Raw genomic sequence first — 19,056 nt, forward strand, 5'->3', positions numbered from 1 at the left:
GCCTTCAGCTTCTGCCTGGAAAGAGTTTCTGGATGTGTTCAAGAAGGGGCAACACAGGCAAAGCCCCAGTCGTCTCCCTGAGTTGAGGAAAGGCATTGCAGTCCAGCTGGAGTTCCCAGGGAAAAGAACCAAAGAGGAGAGAGCTGTACAGATAGAGAACTCAGGAGAGCTACAGGGGGTCCCCCAAGTCTTCAGCTGAGGAGTGAACAGTGCATATACATGAGGAAACTACCCAATGACACGAGAAAAACCATCCAAAGGATTAGAGGAAACAATGCCTCAAGCTCATATAGGGCTTGGAATAGTTCCTGTTCCCATCACCACACGGAAGACATCAGAGTTCATGGAACGTTACAGAGTACTTACTTAGAGAGGGCTCTGACTCAGTGGTGGGCAAAGTAAGCCATAGTCTGAAAACTGCTCTGGTCCTGCCTAACAAAGGTTAAAAGCAAAACCTGAAAGGATTAAACTGTTTCTAAGAACTTAACTGTGTCCCACAACAAAGTTTAAAAAGACTCATCCAGGAGCTGGCCCAGCGGTGTAGTGGTTAAGTGTGTGCACTCCACTGCAGTGGCCCAGGGTTTGCAGGTTCAGATCCGAGGCAAGCATTGACGCACCACTTGTCAAGCCATGCTGTGGCAGGGTCCCATATAAAGAAGAAGAAGATGGGCACAGGTGTGAGCCCAGGGCCAATTTTCCTCAGCAAAAAGAGGAGGATTGGCACTGGATGTCATCTCAGGGCTAATCTTCCTCACACACACAAAAAAAAGACTTTGCCAGCACCCAACAAGGTAAAATTCACAATGTCTGGCATCCTCTCAAAAATTACCAGATATGTAAAGAATCAGGAAAATACAATCCATAATAAGGAGGGAAGAAGAAATCAATCAATAGAAATTGACCCAGAAATGACACAGATGACAGAATCAGTAGACAAGAACATTAAAACAATTATTGTAAGTATATTTCACATGTTTAAGAAGCTAGAGGAAAGATCGAGCATGTTAAGTGGAGATATAAAAAAGACTCAAATCAAATTATAGCGGTGAAAACTACAATGTGTGAGACAGAAAATAAACTAGACCCTGAATTCTCATGGGAGCTACCATCTTGGTACTCAGCCATGCCTGCTAGCTACAACAGATAAGTTCAAGGATGGGTACCTGACCCAGGATGGGCCATCAGCCTTGTCTTGAGATTTTTTCAAATTATGAAAAAGAATCAATCCTCTTCTAGAAGCTGGAGCTTATGAAGTTCAGTAGCACCCAGGGGTGATGTTTTCAGCACATGGAAGAAGCCTGTGTGTGGTGAGATACAATAAAGCCCACAGAGAGAGATACTAAAGACAAAACAACAGTCTTGGCAGTGTTTAATACCTAACTCAAGTTGTTCCTGAAACCAGCTGCATCTCTAACGTTTTATGGTTTATTTATTCAACCTGTCCTTTTATTTCATGATAAATACATTTCTCTCCTTTTCCTAAGGTAGTTCAAGTTTGGTTTCTGTCACCTGCAATGAAGACTTCTGATTAATAAATAAACACAAGTAACTATTTACTATCAATTCATTAACGTGTATGTATATTTATGCATGTGCTACTTGAAACTGCCTTTCTTCTTCTCTTAGGAACTTTGTCATATAAAACTGCTTTGCTTTTGCAAAAAATAAAAAATAAATAAATAAACTGGATGAGACTGATAGCAGATTAGACACTGCAGAAACAAAAGATTGGTAAACTTGAAAACATAGCAATAGAAATTATCTAAAATGAAACAGGGAAACAAAAATAATGAATAGAGCATCTAGAGCATCCACAGAACACTATGGAACAACTTCAAGCAGGCTAATACATGTGTAATTGGACTATTCTGAAAGGGGAGAGATGAATGTAGAAAAAAATCTTTGAAGAAATAATGACTAAAATTTTTTCCTATTTGATGAAAACTCTAACTCAAGTAGAAGAAACATGAAGAAAACTACATCAAGGCTTGTCTTAATCAAATTGCGGAAAATCAGTGATAAATTAAAAATTCTTTAAAGCAGCTGGTCAGGGGAGAGGTGGGAGGAGAGCACATTATATAGAAACAAAGATGAGGATGACTGTCGATTTCTTGTTTGAAACAATGCAAGTCAGAAGACAGTAGAGCAACATCGTTAATTTATTGAAGGGAAAAAAGCCAACCTCAATTTTATACACTCAGAGAAAATCTCTCTCAAAATTGAAGCAAAACAGACTTTTCTCAGATACACAAAAGCTGAAAGAATTAATCACCAGCAGACCTTTCATACAAGAAATGTTGAAAGAAGTTCTTCAGACAGAACTAAAATGATACAAGATGGAAATCTGAATCTACACAAAGGAATGAAGAGCACTGGAAATAGTAACTACATGTGTAAATATAAAATGTGTTTTAAAAAAATTATTTTTATTTACACATCTTTAAAAGATGATTGTCAAAAGCAAGAGTAATTTATTGTAGAGTTTATAACATATATCAGTAAAATGTGTGACAACAAAAGCACAAAGTCTGGGAGAGGAGAAATGGAAATATACAACTGTAAGAATCTTATATTATACATGAAGTGGTATTATATATCTTGAAAGTAGATTGTCATAAGTTAAAGATATATACTATAAACTCTAAAGCAACCACCAAATTAACAAAGAATTATAGCTAATAAGCAGAGAGAGAGAGAGAGAATGACATCATAAAAAAGCTCAATTAATCCAAAAGAAGGCAGAAAAAGGAAACAGAACAGAAGGGACAAATAGAAAACAAATTAGAAGATGGCAGTTTTAAACCCAACCATATCTATAACCATATTAAATGTAAATGGTCTAAACACCTCAATTAAAAGGCATACATTGTCAGATCACATAAAAAAGCAAGATCCAACTATAAGCTGCCTACAAGAAACCAACTTTAAATATAAAGACACAAATAGGTTAAAAGTAAAAGGATGGAAAATTATAAACTATGCTAACACTAGTCAAAAGGAAGTTGGAGTAGCTATATTAATATCAGACAAAGTAGATTTTAGAAGAATAATATTCTTTAGGTCATTTCATAATGATAAAGGGGTCAATTCATCAAAAGACACTTCTTCAAAGATGATATGCAAATGGTAGATAGACAGATGAAAAGACGCTCAACATGGGGGCTGGCCCGGCAGCACAAGTGGTTAAGTGCGTGCACTCTGCTGCGGCGGCCCTGGGTTCGCCGGTTCGGATCCCAGGCGTGCACCGATGCACCACTTGTCAAGCCGTGCTGTGGTGGCATCCCATATAAAGTGGAGGAAGATGGGCATGGATGTTAGCCCAGGGCCAGTCTTCCTCAGCAAAAAGAGGAGGATTGGCAGATGTTAGCTCAGGGCCAATCTTCCTCACAAAAAAAAAAAGACGCTCAACATCATTAGCCATTGGAGCAATGCAAATTAAAACTATGAGATACCACTTCATATCTGGTTTAGAATGGCTAAAATTAAAAAGACTGACCACACTAAGTGCTGATGAGGATGTGGAGCAACTGAAATTCTCATACATTGCTGGTGAGAATATAAAATGATGCAACCACCTTAGAAAACAACTTGGTGGATTGTTAAAAATTTAAACACATACCTACCACATAACCCAGCCAATCCATTACTAGGTATTTACCAAAGAGAAATGAAAGCATAGTCTACACAAAGCCTTGTATGTGTAGACTTAGAAGTACATGTAAAGCATTAAGAATAAAGTACATGTAAAGCTGCTATTTTCATATTTTCATAGCAGCTTTATTTGTAACAGTCAAAACCGAAAAATAACCTAAATATCCATTAACCAGTAAATAAACAAACTCCTATAGCCATTCAATAGTACTCTATTGTAGAATACTATGCAGCACGAAAAAGGAATGAACTATTGATACATGCAACAACATGGATGAATCTCAGTATAATTATGCTGAGTGAAAGAAGCCAAATAAAAAGGAGTGCATATTATATAATTTCATTTATATAAAACTTGAGAAAATGCAAACTGATCAATAGTGAGAGAGGGATAGGAAGGAATAATTAGCAAGGGGCAGGAGGAAACTTTTGTTCATTATCTTAATTGTAGTGAAGGTTTTGCCAGTGTTTACATACATTGAAACTCATCAAATGGAACACTTTAAATATGTGCAGCTTACTGTATGTCCTTATTCCTCATTAAAGCTGTTGTTTAAAAAAAAAAAAAAAAAAGACAAGCACATAGGAGGCAGGAACTAGTGCCTAGCTCTAAACAGCACCCACGAGTCAGGCATAAAAATGTGCCCATCTCTAAGCCTTTGTGGTTGGCCCCACAGGAAGGAAACTCCACAGAAAACGTACTGGAATAAAAATGGGAGTTGTTAAATGTCTGAATGTTTTTAGTCCCAGTAGGTCTGTGTCAGATTTGTGGTCCCATGAGCAGATTTCCCAGCGGTATGCTGGAGTGTGTCTGCGACACACAGTGAACCAACAGTCTAGCTGTGCACGTGGTGGCAAGAGGCAGTAACCTCTGTGTTCTTACCTTTATCTCCTACTGTTCAAGTCACCTATTTCAAGAGAGTTTTCCAAACAGGTGATTCCTGGGAAAGGCAGTATGGCATGGTGGAAAGAACATCAAACCTGGTTATAGGCTAGGTTGCTACAAATAGGTTCTGTGACCCTTGGCAAACCACTTCCCCTCTCTGGGCCTCAGTTCCCACAATTATAAATGAGGTGGTTGGCTAAACGGTTCCTAGGAGTTTTTACAATTCTCCATACCTCAATATTCCAGAATTTGATATTCTCTTCTCGCTCAGTGAAATGTAAATTTTAATCTCTGTGCAATACTTCCAGTTTAGCAGAGGGGGAGAAAGGAGGAGGATGGTGTGATGGTGATGGTAACTGTGAGGATGTGATGGTGTCAGTGATAATGGTGACAGTGATGGTGGTGATGCTGGTGATGGTGATGGCAGCAGCAAACAGGAGCATGTAATGTCTGCCAGGCACTGTTTTTAATGCTTTACATGTATTAATCCACTTAGTCCGCACAGCAGTCCTAGGAGGTAGGGCTTATTATTCCCAAAGAGAATTGAGAAACTTTCCTCATGTCTTACAGCTGATGAGTACAGACCCAGGACTCAAACCCAGGGACATGATTTTGGAGCCTTCTCAGCATGCAACTGTTCCTGACTCTGCCCAGGTTCATCATTTCATGAAACTCTCATAAGAAGCCACTAGGAGAGCGGATTTGATCTACAGGTGAGGGTACAGAAGTTCAGACAGGTTCAGTGGTTTGCCTAAGGTTAAAACTAATACAGTGCAGAGCCAGGACATATGGTCCCATGGTCAGGTTGGCCTTCTACTAGCTGTGAGATCTTGCTCTATATGGCTTAGTGGTTATGCTGCTTTGGAGTCAAATGATAGGATTTGATCTGGCTTCACTATAAACCCCCACATGACCTTGGGCAAGTTACTTTACCCAAGTCTCAGTTTCTTCCTCCGTCAAATGGAGATAATAGTATCTCCTATCCCACTGTGCCACTGGGAGGATTATCTTTAGGCAATAAACATAGAGGACTGAGCTCAGTGTCTACAGCTCACTAAGCACTCAATGTGTTAGCTGCACGAGGAGACATGGGGGAGCTGGGCCGAGAGCAGAGGCCAGTTCTCATGGCCTCAGTGTAAAATCTGGGAGGGCTTCTTTGCTCAGCAAGCTCCCAGGAGAACTAAATAAGATCATGAAAGTAAGGCTCTTGGAACACTGAATGGCACAAAATTAGCACTCGATAGATGTTCCACAGAGGACATAAAAAGTGAAGCCAACTGTGATTGTCCCTAGCGCTTCCTTAAGCGTTTTGGTGTCTTACCTCTTATTTTGTTGCCCTCCTTTGATTCTCAAACACACAATCCCATATTCCAGCATATTTCTGCCCATTTTCATCTCTAAAATTTTCTGGAGCAGCAGCCATGACAGAGATATCACTAACGCAAAACGCAAGATGAGAAATAGAGTCCCTTTAGCGGAGGGACTGAGTCACCCAGGAAGGGAGGGAGGTGGATCCCACCCTGGAATTCCCTGGCCACATGCGCCTCAACTCACACTTGACTACTGAGCGTTTTTAATAACTTCGAAGAGAGACATGTACCTTTTTCCCAATGCGGTGACCATGGCCTCAAAGGAGCTGTCGTATCTGAGCAAGGGGAGGCTGTGTCCTGAAAGGGTGGACTCAATGAACTCTGACAGCCCGAAGTACTTCTTATTCTCAGGATATAAGTCCACCCCCTGAAACAGAGAAGAGCCTCGGTCACTCAAACGTTGCATTTGTAGGGACTGAGAGGTTCACCTGCTAGGCGTGCAGACAGCCTGGACGGGCACCCTGATCTAAACGGTGCTGACTCTGCAGTCCCTTGGATGACATTTTATAACTTTCTTTCCTCTGCAGATCCAGAGCACAGAGCACTCCGTACTTCAAGGATGATGCATCCCCACCAGTCAGGACTTCTCCCAGGGACCCTAGCATCTTTGCCAAGAAGAAAAATCAGCCTTATCTTTTTATAACATAAAACTTTGTTAAAATTGCTTCTTTCCAACAATTTTCAGCTGTTCTTAGGAAGAGGCACATCAACCACCTTGCATGTAGTTGTTATTAAAGTCAGCAGAAAAAATACATTTACTTAATCAATTTTACTCACATTGACATAAAATTCCCCCCAAACTAACATCAGAGCTTGTCAAACTTCAGAGCGTAGCAAAATTTGGAGGCTGTTAACAATGCAAAGGCATGATTTTTTTTTTCTTTTTTTTGGTGAGGAAGATTAGCCCTGAGCTAACATCCATTGCCAATCCTCCTCTTTTTGCTGAGGAAGATTGGCCCTGGGCTAACATCCGTGCCCACCTTCCTCTACCGTATATATGGGATGCCTGCCACACCATGGCTTGACAAGCTATGCAGAGGTCCACGCCCGGGATCCAAACCTGCGAACCCTGGGCCACCAAAGCGGAGCACGTGAACTCAGCCGCTACGCCACCGGGCAAGCCCCCAAAGGCAAGAATTTTACCCTCAAATGGCACAGGGGTTAAGCGCGAGGGCCAGGGAGCGGCCGGCCTGGGTCATATCCCGGCTCCATCACTGTCTAGTTTCATGGCCTCAGGCAAGTGGCTCAACGTCCCCCCCACACCTTGTTTTTCCCATTTGTAAATCAGAAATCATCCTAGCACCCGCACCTTGCCTGAGTTCATACGACAGAGCACTGAGGACAGCGCCTACCTGGCTCACGGTAAGCAGTACACAAGCGACGGCTCTTACCACCACTGATTCAGAATCCACTGAACCGCAGCCAGTTCAGCTGTGTCTCTGCAGCTGATACTAAAGCACATAAAGATAGCCGATACTATCTCTATGCTGATACTAAAGCATCAGCCTCTGTGAAAGTTCCTCAGACGACTCTGAGACACTCCAAAGACGTCCAGCATTTGACGTTTACCTGTTATTTGTGTAATTAGCCAGAATCCAACTACCCAGAATTCTCCAATTACCAGAATTGTTGTGGTCTCCTATTTTGATGACAAAATGGCAGGTGACAAACCGAAATAAAACTCACCAGGTTTTGCGGATGTGTGTTCAGTTTAAGGAAGGAGATTTTGAACCTTATAGGAAAAACAGGAACATTTCTAAGGCTTCCAGACAAAACGTTACATGTTCTAAGACGGGAAAGCCAACTGACGTATTTCGGGAAGGTTTCTAAGGACCAAGAAGGGTTTAAATCTAACCCAGAGTTGAATCAGCGAGCCAGGGAGCTAGAACCCGCTTGACCCCCTACTATGGCAGTCAGTCAAGATTTTTGCTAAACGGAATTGCTCCCAACTCAAGGGTCATTGCTACCCCAGGCCCAGCAGCCCAGTGGCACTCACGTTACTGTAGGAGGCAGGCCAGTGGATCTCGTTGTAAGGGCTGATGAGGGTGTGTTGTGTCTGCAGCGCATAAGGGAAGGAAGTCACGTGGAGGGTCACGATATTGGCGGCCTCCTTCACCTCCCTGCAATTGAGCAATCTGTCCACCAATCCCACAGACGGGTCACTTTGGGCGTAGAGATTATGAACAGTGCTACTGAGGGAGAAACAGGGAGAAGAAACAGTAAGTGGAATGACCAGTGCGGTTCTGTAATTTACCAAGGATCAAGCAGTTGAATAAATTTATAACTTGCCCCCAACTCCGCCAATAATTGAAGCTTATGGCTCTGCCCATGACTAGGAAAATAAAAAATAAAGAAATGATTGCACTTCAGGCCCCTGTCAGACTCTTCTGTCAGACTCTCTCCATTACTTTATTAAAAATTTGGCTGGGGGAACAGCATTTATAGAGGATTGCTCGCAACATACCCAATCCACCTACCCCTCTAGACAGTGATTCTCACCCAGGAGTGTCCATAGAATCCCCTTTTCTCCTTTGGCACAATCTGATTGTGTACCTGCCTCCTTAAATTTTTTCCCCTAAAGTTCTGCTGACCTTGAAATGATCCAAAGAGGATACGGAATGGTAAATTCTACACTAAATTTAAAAATATAGGACTGGAAATGGCAAGCATTTTGGACAGAGGTCTAAGAGACAAGCACAGCTCAGCCTTTCTCTGTGGGACAATGGCCTCAGGAGTTCTCTTCTACAAATCTAGAGGAATATAAAAAAATCAGTGCTTCACCTTTTGGGTGGCAGGTAGCCATTCCAAGAAACCTACTCCCAAAATGAATATTCACAATATAGCTTTTTATATAATTCAGGATGTTCAAATTCCCCCAAGCCCATACATGGACCTCAGATTGTAAACTCTTTATCCCGGTGTTCTGTGAGGCTCCGGCCAGCCCTAAGCTTCTGAATCTGTGCTAAAGCAAAGGCTTCCTCTGAGAGCTGACCCTTGATGTTCCTCGCCTCCTCATCCACGTCAGTGGCAGTGTCTAAACATACAACCACAAGCCAGTCTCATGGAGATGACCGATCCTGGGAAACAACCAGGAATCCTGCCAGACTCCAAGCCTGACGCCCTCTGAAACTCATCTAGATTTACGTTCATATGAATTGAGTAAAATCACCCTGAAGCAGGCGGGCACCAGCTGGGAGCCCTGGCACTGGAGGCGATGGGGCCTCCATCAGGAAGGGGCCTGGGCCAAGCCACCCCTGTCAGGATCCCTTCCCAGCACCAGGGTGTGCCTTGCTGCTGAGTGGGGTACAGAAAAAGAGCATCAGGCTGCAATTCAGGGGTCTTTAGTCTTAGGCTGGCTCTGCCACTAACATCCTCCCACCCCCACCCAGCCCCGCGATGTTGAGCAAGATGCTTCCCTTCTCTAGTTTCCATAATGGTGACTTTCAGAGGTTGCACTAGATGATCCCTAAGGTAACTTCTAGCTCTAAGGCTCTGAAATACCTCCATTTGCTGACAGATGCCAAGCCCCCAACAACATTCATCTTTTTGAGACTTCGACCCACAGTCCCAAGAATCATCCATATACATATATTAATTCAAAGAAGGAAAATGTCAACCCTGCCATATGCCAAAGTCACTCTAACCTCAGAAGATCCCAGTGGGCATGGTCGTGGATTAGGACGAAGAGCGTGTGTGGATTCTGAAAGGAGTTTTGTAGAAAGGACTTAAATTTTGTCTGCGCCTCCGCATCTAGTTTCAAAACATACTGTTCAACCCTCTGCTTGGTCATGTGCTCCTTTTCCAAGCCAAGCTCCAGTAAAACCCCTGCAAGACAGTAAAAACACATCAGTAACTCCAAACGTCATCATGCATTTTCTATTCACTCAGCAGACACCTGTGAGCATCTCTACAGCAGGCACTGTGCCAGGCCCAGGGGCCAGAGGGACACATGAGACACAAGCGTGTCATGCAGGCAGGCTCCAATGCAAACAACTACTGTGCACCTGTCTGTGCAGGAGCTGGGCCCAGAGGCAGGCCTGCTCCACAGCTTGGTGGAACAGCCCACCCAGAGGTGTACACAGCACCCCACCCAGAAGGCACTGCAAAGCTGGCTTCATGAAGCAGCTGATCTCAGCCATGGTGTGACTGAAGGGAATGGCAAAGATCCCCCCACCAGCAAAATCATCTCCCAGCCTAAATGCCATGGGGCCTTCGGTTATACAACTCTAGACTGACTCCTTTGAGTTAAGACATTGACTCTCCGTGTATTTCATATTTAATCCCCTTGAAAGCACAGAGGAAATACATTAAGTTGAAGCAGAATATCAACACATAGATCATTGACCTGAGCAGGACAGAGTGAAAATTCAAGTCACGGTTCTATCCTTAACCAATTATAAAATCTCAGGTAAGTTGCTATCTCTGAGCATCAGCTTCACGATCTATAAAATGGGAGTAATAACACTTGTCCTATCTACTTTAGAAGCAAACACTGGTGTTCAAATCCAGATCAGAACTTAAGTGGATCAAAGCTTCTCCATGCAGACATCACAGCTTGCCCCCAAAAGGCCCCATACCTGAATGCCAGACGTGGAACAGAGTCTGCTGGTAGGTCACTTCTGAGGGTGGAATACAAATCAGAAAGTCCACCTTCTCAAAGGATCCTAAGTCTAGATTTTGGGTACTGGAATCCGCAATTGAACACACATGGGAGAGGAGCTTCTGGGCCACGGCCAGTTGGAAGGGCCGGATGCAGTGGGGCTCCAGATTGTAACCTGGAACCAGAGCCCACAAAAGGTGAGGTGCACCCGAGAACAGATGGCCACTGCCCTGGACCTCTGCTAGGGAGTCAAAGAGTAGGCCCCTGTCTAGTGCACAAAGCAACAAGGGAAACAGGGAATACACTAACATTTTTCGAGCGCTTGCTCTGGGCTACGCATCATTTCACACCTTTCCTAATTTAAAAATAAAAGGATGAATAGTGATCAGGGAGCACAGAGGCAGTGACCTACTCTACCTGGAGGGGACAAGGACAGGATCCCAGGGAAGCTGACGCTGAGATTGGACTTTAGAAGATGCTGTAAGTTCTCTGGAAGAGAAGGAGACTGTCACAGATTTTCAGGAACTTAGTATGAATAAAATATTTCAACAATTCATTGATAAGCTGGAAGTCAACACCCAGAAATGTACCATCTCAGGAAAAAGAATACATGGACATTTCAGGGCAAAATGGTCTTTATAATTAAGGACTAAAATTAAAATTAGATCTTAGGTCTACTTGGATGCTAAGGAGACGCCCTGCCCTCTGCAACTGCCTCTAACATTGCTTTCTCATAGTCCCTGGAGGCCCCTGGACGCCGCCTCATCAGCCCAGACCCTGGACACCAACTTCCTCTCATCACTCACTTGTGCACACTGGTACCCCGCCGACATCCAGGGATGCTGATTTGGTGACAGAGGAGGCAGTAAGTGAGGAAGAAATGTGGCCTTGATTTTCCTGATGAAATTTGTCCAGCAAAATGTCAATGTCGCCCTCTGCCCAAAACAGAGAGAATAACAGAAATGGGTTTTCCATCTCAGCGAAATTCAGCAAACATCTACGGAACACCTACTATGGATCAGGCACTGTCCTGGGCCTGGGGTAACGGAGATTAAGAAGACACGGTCCCGACTTCACAGCCTAGCAAGGAAGGCAGAGATGCTAAAGAAAATTACACTATGACACAGTAGGTGTGAGGAGAGAAGGAAGAAGGAGATGCTAAAGAACAGAAGGAAGGGTTCGGAGCCCATCCTGGAGAAAGAAGGGCCAGCGAAGGTTTCTGGGAGGAAACAGGGTGAGTCTTGAGGGGTGAGTAGCCAGGCAGAGAAGGGCGCTCACGGCATAGAACACACAGAACGAGGCACAGAGAACACACTGTTCTAGCAAGAAGCGTCAAGCAATTCAGAAGGGGAGGTGGGGAGCAGTGGTGGACAAGGCCCTCGTGTGCTCCCAAAAGACAGAAGCCCAAAGCTCCCACCTAGGAGAACCCACAGCTACCGCAGGAAGACAGCCAGCCAGAGACCACGCCAGAAAGGGCCACAAATGCTAATGCACAGAATGGAGGGGCTGCCCTGCACATCTAAATCAAGGCCAGCCTCAGCAGGTCACAGAGGGGATAGGCCCTGAGATGACTTCCCACTTGGCATCTTTGTTTATTTCTGTCTTATCCATTTATGAGTTTGCACCTGTCTCACTACAAGCCTACCTGGACAGAGGGTGCTAAAAAAAGCCCCCAAGGAGTCCACTTTCCCCGTAACCAGCTCATAATCGACTTCCTTCTGGTACTCCGCTGGGGTGAGAAGGCTCTCGGAAAGAATCCGGGCTTGGTATTTTCCTGGAAAACAAACAACTTTCACTGGGCCCCTCTGCTTAGAATCAGCACATGAGCTCCTGAATGACAGTCTGTACCTATATCTCTCCATCTCTCCATCCCCCATGCCAGGCACCACGCCTGGCTAAGAGGAGGTGTTCATGTTGGTTAAACGGAGAAATAGCATATACTATCCTGGCCCAGTTTAATAGTTAGGACAATAAGAGGGAAAACCCAGAGGATCGGCTTTGGAACCTGACTCCCTCCCCGCTTACTAGCTGTGTAACCTGGGACGAGTTACTTAACCCTCCAGACCAGTTTCCTCGTCTGGAATATGTGGCTAACAGCAGTATCGACTTAATAGGACTATTCTGAGGATAAAACAAGGCAATGTTTATAAAATGTTTAGCCCAATGCCTGACACGCAGCAAGGGCTCCAGGTTTATTACTGAAAGTACTATTCAAATCAACATAGAGAATTTATAAAAACACAGAATGAGTTTAGGATCAAAGAATGCTAAAAGATAACTGGGATACGTCATAGTAACAATACACATTTTTTACGTAAACAATATGAAAATTTCAGGTTTAAAGTATTTAATACCTGTGGTGTCATTTTTTTAAACAGGCCAAAAAATGAGTGTACTGATTAACCAAAAATTCTCTGAAATTTACAAGTTGACCCATAAAGATCTATGAGTACTAGGCAAAAGTGTTAAGAAAGATGTTTTAAAATTTTCACTAATAGTCCTAAATTGAGAAATCTCTATTTGTATCCTTGACTCTTTAACCAAGAAAACGCTAGACTTAAGAATTTTCTTGTGTTCTTTTTAACTAACAAGATGAAGTTGGAAATTAGGCATTCACGTTGCTCCGACAGAATGAATTCATGAGGTCATGGTGCAGGATAACAGGTTAATATGCACAAAGGAGCGACCTGGCACATAACAGTTGCTCAGTACCTCCGAGCTCTTCCAAGGAGCTGTCCTCTACTTCCTATCATCCACCTGCAACCACAGGCATGCCCTGATCTTTGTCATTAGGGGTAACTATGCCCCTTTTATAACCTCTACTTCCAGAATCCCACTCTCTGATCATCTCTGACACCCAACTCAAAGAATATCCCCACTCTTCTCAAATCTATGGAGCCTTCTGAACATTCCCTGCCTTCTTTATCTTCCTGTCCTCATGCCCCTCCTCCCTTCACTGGGACTCCACGTCCATCAGTGGTCACTCCCTAGCATCCATCCTCAACAGCCTTGCTCCACTCTCACTAGCCAAACCCTCCTCCTGCTCCACGCCTGTACTCAAGCTGCTGGACGTGGCTGGAGAAAGGACTCCCACCACGCTGACTTGTCTCCCACACGTTCAAAACCACTGTACGCCTATTCAGGGCCAACACGTCCACCTGCACACTGTGGCCCATCCCCTCTCTCCTGCTCATGGACATTTCCTCTAACCACTGCCTCCTCTTGCCTGCATCGTCTATATCTCCCTCTCTATTGCATCATTCCCAGTATCAAACATACTCTTCCATTTCCCAACTTAAAACAACAAAAAAAAACCTGATCCTACTCGCTCTCCAATTATTATCTCATTTCTCTATTCCTTTTGAGGCAAAACTTCTCAAAAGAGTTGTCTATATTCGTTACTTCACTCATTCTCTCTTGAGCCCAACCCAATGACACTTTCAAACCCACCACCCCACCAAGACTGCTCTGTCAGTGTCACAGATGACCGTCCCGTTGAGAGAGTAAGGAGTCAATTCTCAGGCCTCAACTTACTTGATCAAACAGGAGCATCTGATCTATTCATTCCCTCTTCCTTCTGGAAATGCATCCTCCCCTCAGCTTCTCAAACACTTCTCCCTCAATCTGTTCTTCTCGGGTCTCCTTTACCGCTTCCTCCCCCGCTGCGGGTCTAATCCTGAGAAAGAACTCTTCCTTCATTCCACACTCACTGGATGGGTCATAGCATCATCTCTTGGTTTTCAACCCCCTAAAATGCTGACTACTCCCTTCATCTTTAGACCCAATCTCTGCCCTGAACTTCAGATTTTTATATCCAATTGACTCCCCATCATGGCCACCGAGATACCTGAAACCTAGGCCAAGCTGGTCAGAGAGATTCCATCATGATCTCCACTGCCACCTTTTCCCTCCACATACAAACAATTTTAAAATTTTAACAAAACACTTCTGTAGTTCTTCCTGTCTCCATAAATGGTAACTGCATTATTCCAGCTACACAGGCCAAAATCCTCAGAGTGGTCCTGGAGTCCTCGATTCCTCCCACACTCCACACAGGACCCATCAGCCAACCCTGAAGGCACCAACTTCAAAATATGCCAGAATCAGGCCACTTCTTTCTGCCTCCACCAGCCTAGGCCAAGACACAGCCACGCCTGGATGCAGGCAGCAGCCTCCTCCCTAGTTCTGCTCCTCTCCCCTAGTCTGTTCTCCACACACAAGTGGGGCAATCCTTCTAAAACAAAAGTCAGACCACATCCTTCTCTAGTCAAAACCTTCTGACGTGGTTTCCCAACTCGCATAAGGAAAAACTCAAAGTTCTGACAGGGCCTTCAGGGCCCTACACAATCCCAGTCCTGCCCTCTGCCCTGGCCATCCCTTGTCCCTTCACCACGCCAAGCACAGCATACTGCCACACTGTCTTGGAGAGCCCTGCAGCCACCCCCAATGTCGGTATCCTTTGCTTCCTGGTTTCTCTCAGGTCCCTGCTCTAATGTCACCTCATTAGAGAGGTTCTCCTGATGCCCCCTGGAAGCCAGCCCCCTAACTGCAATGCTCCATCCCTCTGCCCTTCTGTCTGCCACCTTCTGTGCTGTGTTTGGTGTCTGCCTCCCCCACCAGAATACACACGCCAGGAAAGCAAGGACTTCACTCCCAGATCCCCAGCCCCTGGACCAGTGACTGCACATAGTAGGTCTTCAATGAGTATTTTTATAATTAATTCGTTAATTGGCTCATTAACCCACACGACACAACAAAGTCATTGTTTTTTTATCTCCACTAGACAGGTGAAGAAACTGAGGCCCAGAGGCATTGAGAGACCAGGCCCATCGCTGCGCATGAGGGAGCCAGGTTTGCCCCCCGGGTCTACGCGAACTCCAGAGCTGCCCCTTCTCTCTAGGGGAGAAATGGGAGCTGCCCACCTTCGTTTACAGGAGGAAAGGAATCTTAACTGCACACCATCCAGGGCATGAGCACTAACTGCAGTTACTAACCAACCCCGGCTGCAAACCCGGGCCACGAGTGGCAAAAAGGGCGGAAGCGGGAAGGAGGGCGAGTGGGCAGTCCCACGGCGGCTGTGCCACCACCGCGGCGGTGCGCGCCGGCCTCACCGGTGACGGCGATGCAGGAGTCGATGGCGGCGTTGCGGCAGGCGCAGATGATCACCACGTAGTTGGTCTTGGCGAGCTTGCCCTCGATGAGCAGCCGGAACATCTCGGAGAGGCCCTCGGCCAGGGAGTAGGTGCACTCGATGATGTGCACGCTGTCGTTGCAGGAGCTGGCGGCCAGGCCGGCCAGCCAGGGCAGCTGCGCCGACGTGACGGGCGCCACGGCGCCGGGCGCGGGCGGGCAGGGCTGCGGCGGCGCCTGCTGGTACCGGCGGATCTCCGTCAGGTGCGACTCGCGCCACGAGCGCAGGAAGATCTGCTCCAGGTCCTCCATCAGGGGCACCTGGTCCGCCGCTGGCAACGACAAGGCGCGGGGAGAGGCTTCAGCGCCTGCCCCCACGCGCACACTGCGGCTCATACAAACACAGTGGGGCAATTCTGGGGAAATGCGTCCAGCTAATTTAACAATAACACAGTCTAAACTATTATTGCTAAATCGTGTTACAGACAGCTGGGAAATATAGGGAGGCTATAAAAGCGGCCATAAACTCAGCATCCTAACAGAACCACTATTTTTGTTATTTCTCAGTCTTTTTTTCCTCGTGCAGGTTTTAAATAGCTGTAAGGATGTGGGCCTAAGACTTCCAGGCTCCTCTACTTTCCTCACCATCACACCATCATCAGGGTTCCATGCTGTTTATGGTCTTCATAAATAGCGCTGCTAATGGGCACAGGATCTCCCTCGTGTGGAGACACCACCATTTATTCAGCAACATCTCCGTTGTTGATCCTTGTATTGTTTCCAAATTATAAATACTTCTGCAATACACATCTTTATATATAGACTGTAACTTAGCCTAAATTCTCAAAAGTGGCCTTACAGAGCCAACTAATACATATCATCAGACTGTTTCCAGATGGTCTAAATGTACCAACTTATCACGACATCAATGGCGCATAATACAGGTTTTACTGCATCGTTAGCTCCACTGGATACCATCACTGGGGTTGTTACCATCACTGGGGTTGTTATCAAGAATTTGAGAAAAACTTTACTTGTTTGATTTGTTAATTTCCATCTCTTTGATGACTAGTAAGATTGAATACTTTCAACATTTGTTTCCTACAGGTATTTTCCGGTTTATATGTCCAAATTTTATATTTGGGTGAGCTGGAGGAAAGAACACCACACTTCAATTTAGAAATGTTCCCATCTAGCTCTACCCTGCACCAGCTGTGGAGCCTTGAGCTATCTTATCATCAAGTTTTCTGACCTGAAAAAATGGGGATCATACTACCCATTCATTGGGCTGTGCCGAAGTTTGATTAGATTAGCTGTTCTACCTCCATCTTTAAAGATTTTATTTATTTATTTTTCCCCCAAAGCCCCGGTAGATAGTTGTATGTCATAGTTGCACATCCATTCTAGTTGCTGTGTGTGGGACGCGGCCTCAGCATGGCCAGAGAAGCGGTGCATCGGTGCTCGCCCGGGATCCGAACCCGGGCCGCCAGCAGCGGAGCACGTGCGCTTAACCGCTAAGCCACGGGGCCGGCCCTCTACCTCCATCTTTAAAATCTTTCCCCGGAGCCCACGTACCCTTCCATAGCCACCACCACCCAGCAGAGCTCTTTGGGAGAGTTGTCTACATTCACCATACTTGTTTCCTCATCTCTACCCTCTCTAACCCACACTCCTTGTACACCACTCATCAAGGTTGCCAATCACTTCCATATGCCCAAACCCAGTGGTCAATAGTCAGTCTTCACTCAACTCTTGGCCAGTTGACTCTGTTGACTAGTCCCTCTGCCTAAAACGCTTTGTTTCACTGGCTTCTGTATCGACATTTATCCATTCCTTCAACACATACTGGCTGAGTGTCAACTTTATGCTGCAGGTGCTGTTGAACATACAGAAGTGACCTAGATCAACGTTTCTGATCTCACGGAGCTTACATCCTAACTGGGAGAGATGGACTGAAAATAAACCAATAAGCAGAGAATATAATTTCTGGGAGTGGTAGTGCTCTGAAGGAAAAGATAAAAGGGAATAGGATAGAGAGCCACAGGGGCCTGGGGAGGGGGAATGCTGTCTTAGATACGATGATGATGAGGCCTCTCTGAGGAGGTCATGTGAACTGAAACTCGGATGACATGAGGGAGCATGTCCCACAAATGTCCTGGGCAAGAGCACTTCTCAGGGACGGATCAGCAAGCACAAGAGGCCCAGGTAGGACCAAGACTGATGTGCCTGGGAGGGACAGTGGGGCTGGAGCAGAGTGAGCAGAAGGGAGCAGGAGGCAGCGCCGGTCACTTGGGCCCTGGAATGAGTGTGGATTGCGAGTGTGATGGGAAACCACCAGAGTGCTCTGAGCAGAGACATGATACGATTGGACTCATAGTGGAGAATAGGGGCAAGAGTGGTGCCGAGGGCAAGGGAGGCATGTTCCCTGTATTTCACTTCATTCATCCACCAGCCAGAGGCGGTCTGCAAGGGCTTAAGTGTCAGTCGATGATCAAGGCTCACATATTTAGCGATTATTCTACCAGTGGTTCCCCAAGCGGGAGGGAGGCTCACCCAGCTGGACGAGATAGTAGACAGTCAACAGGAGCTGCATCTCCTCTGAGATGGGCTGTATGGTGGAGGCCCCGTATTGTTCATATGCTCTCGAGATGGACTGGGAGTTCTGGTAGCACGTGTACAGGAGAGGGCTCACGACCACGTCATTCAGGTTCCCACAGAGGTAAGGGAAGTTCCCGTGGCCTATGGAAGAAGAGACAGCATCTACTTGGCAACTGGCCTTGGGCACACGGGTGGCCCCCCCACGAGTGGATCTCTGCAGGCGAGCTGCCCCTGGGTTACTCAAGTGCCCCTTCTCAGGGAAATCTCAGACTTCCAGCCTTTGCTGATCCGGTGCACCTTCTCTGACAACTGACGGGGGCCATGACATTTCTTGTTCATGTAGTCCAATCCCTTATCTTCCAGGGGAAGCTAAGGCCCCGGGAGATGTGCCCAAAGCTGAACAGCCATTGCCCGGGCTGCTCCTTTGGCACAGACTCTAGGGCACCTCGTGGGGGCGACACCTTCTAGACCTTTGCCAGGACTGTCTGCCAGTCCACACCTCCCCAACTCCACCATGTTGAATTCTGCCTCGCATCCTCCCAGGACTCTCTGGTGAGCTAAGTCAGAAAAATAAATCACTGTACAGACCAGAGACTCCAAATACTGATAGAACTCGACAAATGCTTTAGCACACATTACAAGATTAATTCTGATGACCACTCTCAGAAGTGGAAGAGCCCAGGCCACGTTCAAATCTCCTCCACATTCATTAACTACATGACCCTAAGCAAGAAGCTTAGCTGCTCTAAGCCTCAGTGTCCACATTTGTGAAATGGGGTGAAGATAACAAATCCTTTCGGGGTTGCTGAGATGATCAAATG

The 19,056-nt window shown here is 45.8% G+C and overlaps 1 protein-coding gene across 12 annotated transcripts in view; it reads right to left on the minus strand.

Annotated features, from left to right (window-relative positions):
- Window positions 1-19,056, minus strand: part of GREB1 (growth regulating estrogen receptor binding 1) — a 144,131-nt gene that overhangs the window by 32,124 nt on the left and 92,951 nt on the right. For 9 of the 12 annotated variants that reach the window (XM_058551771.1, XM_058551776.1, XM_058551769.1 and 6 more), the window contains exons 10-17: window positions 18,191-18,376; window positions 15,619-15,969; window positions 12,153-12,281; window positions 11,314-11,442; window positions 10,485-10,682; window positions 9,552-9,732; window positions 7,904-8,099; window positions 6,138-6,274 (exon numbers count right to left, since the gene is read on the minus strand). In XM_058551771.1, coding sequence (XP_058407754.1) covers window positions 6,138-6,274; window positions 7,904-8,099; window positions 9,552-9,732; window positions 10,485-10,682; window positions 11,314-11,442; window positions 12,153-12,281; window positions 15,619-15,969; window positions 18,191-18,376 — 1,507 coding nt within the window. The remainder of the gene's footprint in view (window positions 1-6,137; window positions 6,275-7,903; window positions 8,100-9,551; window positions 9,733-10,484; window positions 10,683-11,313; window positions 11,443-12,152; window positions 12,282-15,618; window positions 15,970-18,190; window positions 18,377-19,056) is intronic. The other 3 variants (XM_058551777.1, XM_058551781.1, XM_058551778.1) reach the window with 2 other exon arrangements.

The sequence above is a fragment of the Diceros bicornis genome, chromosome 12, assembly GCF_020826845.1.
Source record: "Diceros bicornis minor isolate mBicDic1 chromosome 12, mDicBic1.mat.cur, whole genome shotgun sequence".
NCBI lineage: Eukaryota > Metazoa > Chordata > Mammalia > Perissodactyla > Rhinocerotidae > Diceros > Diceros bicornis.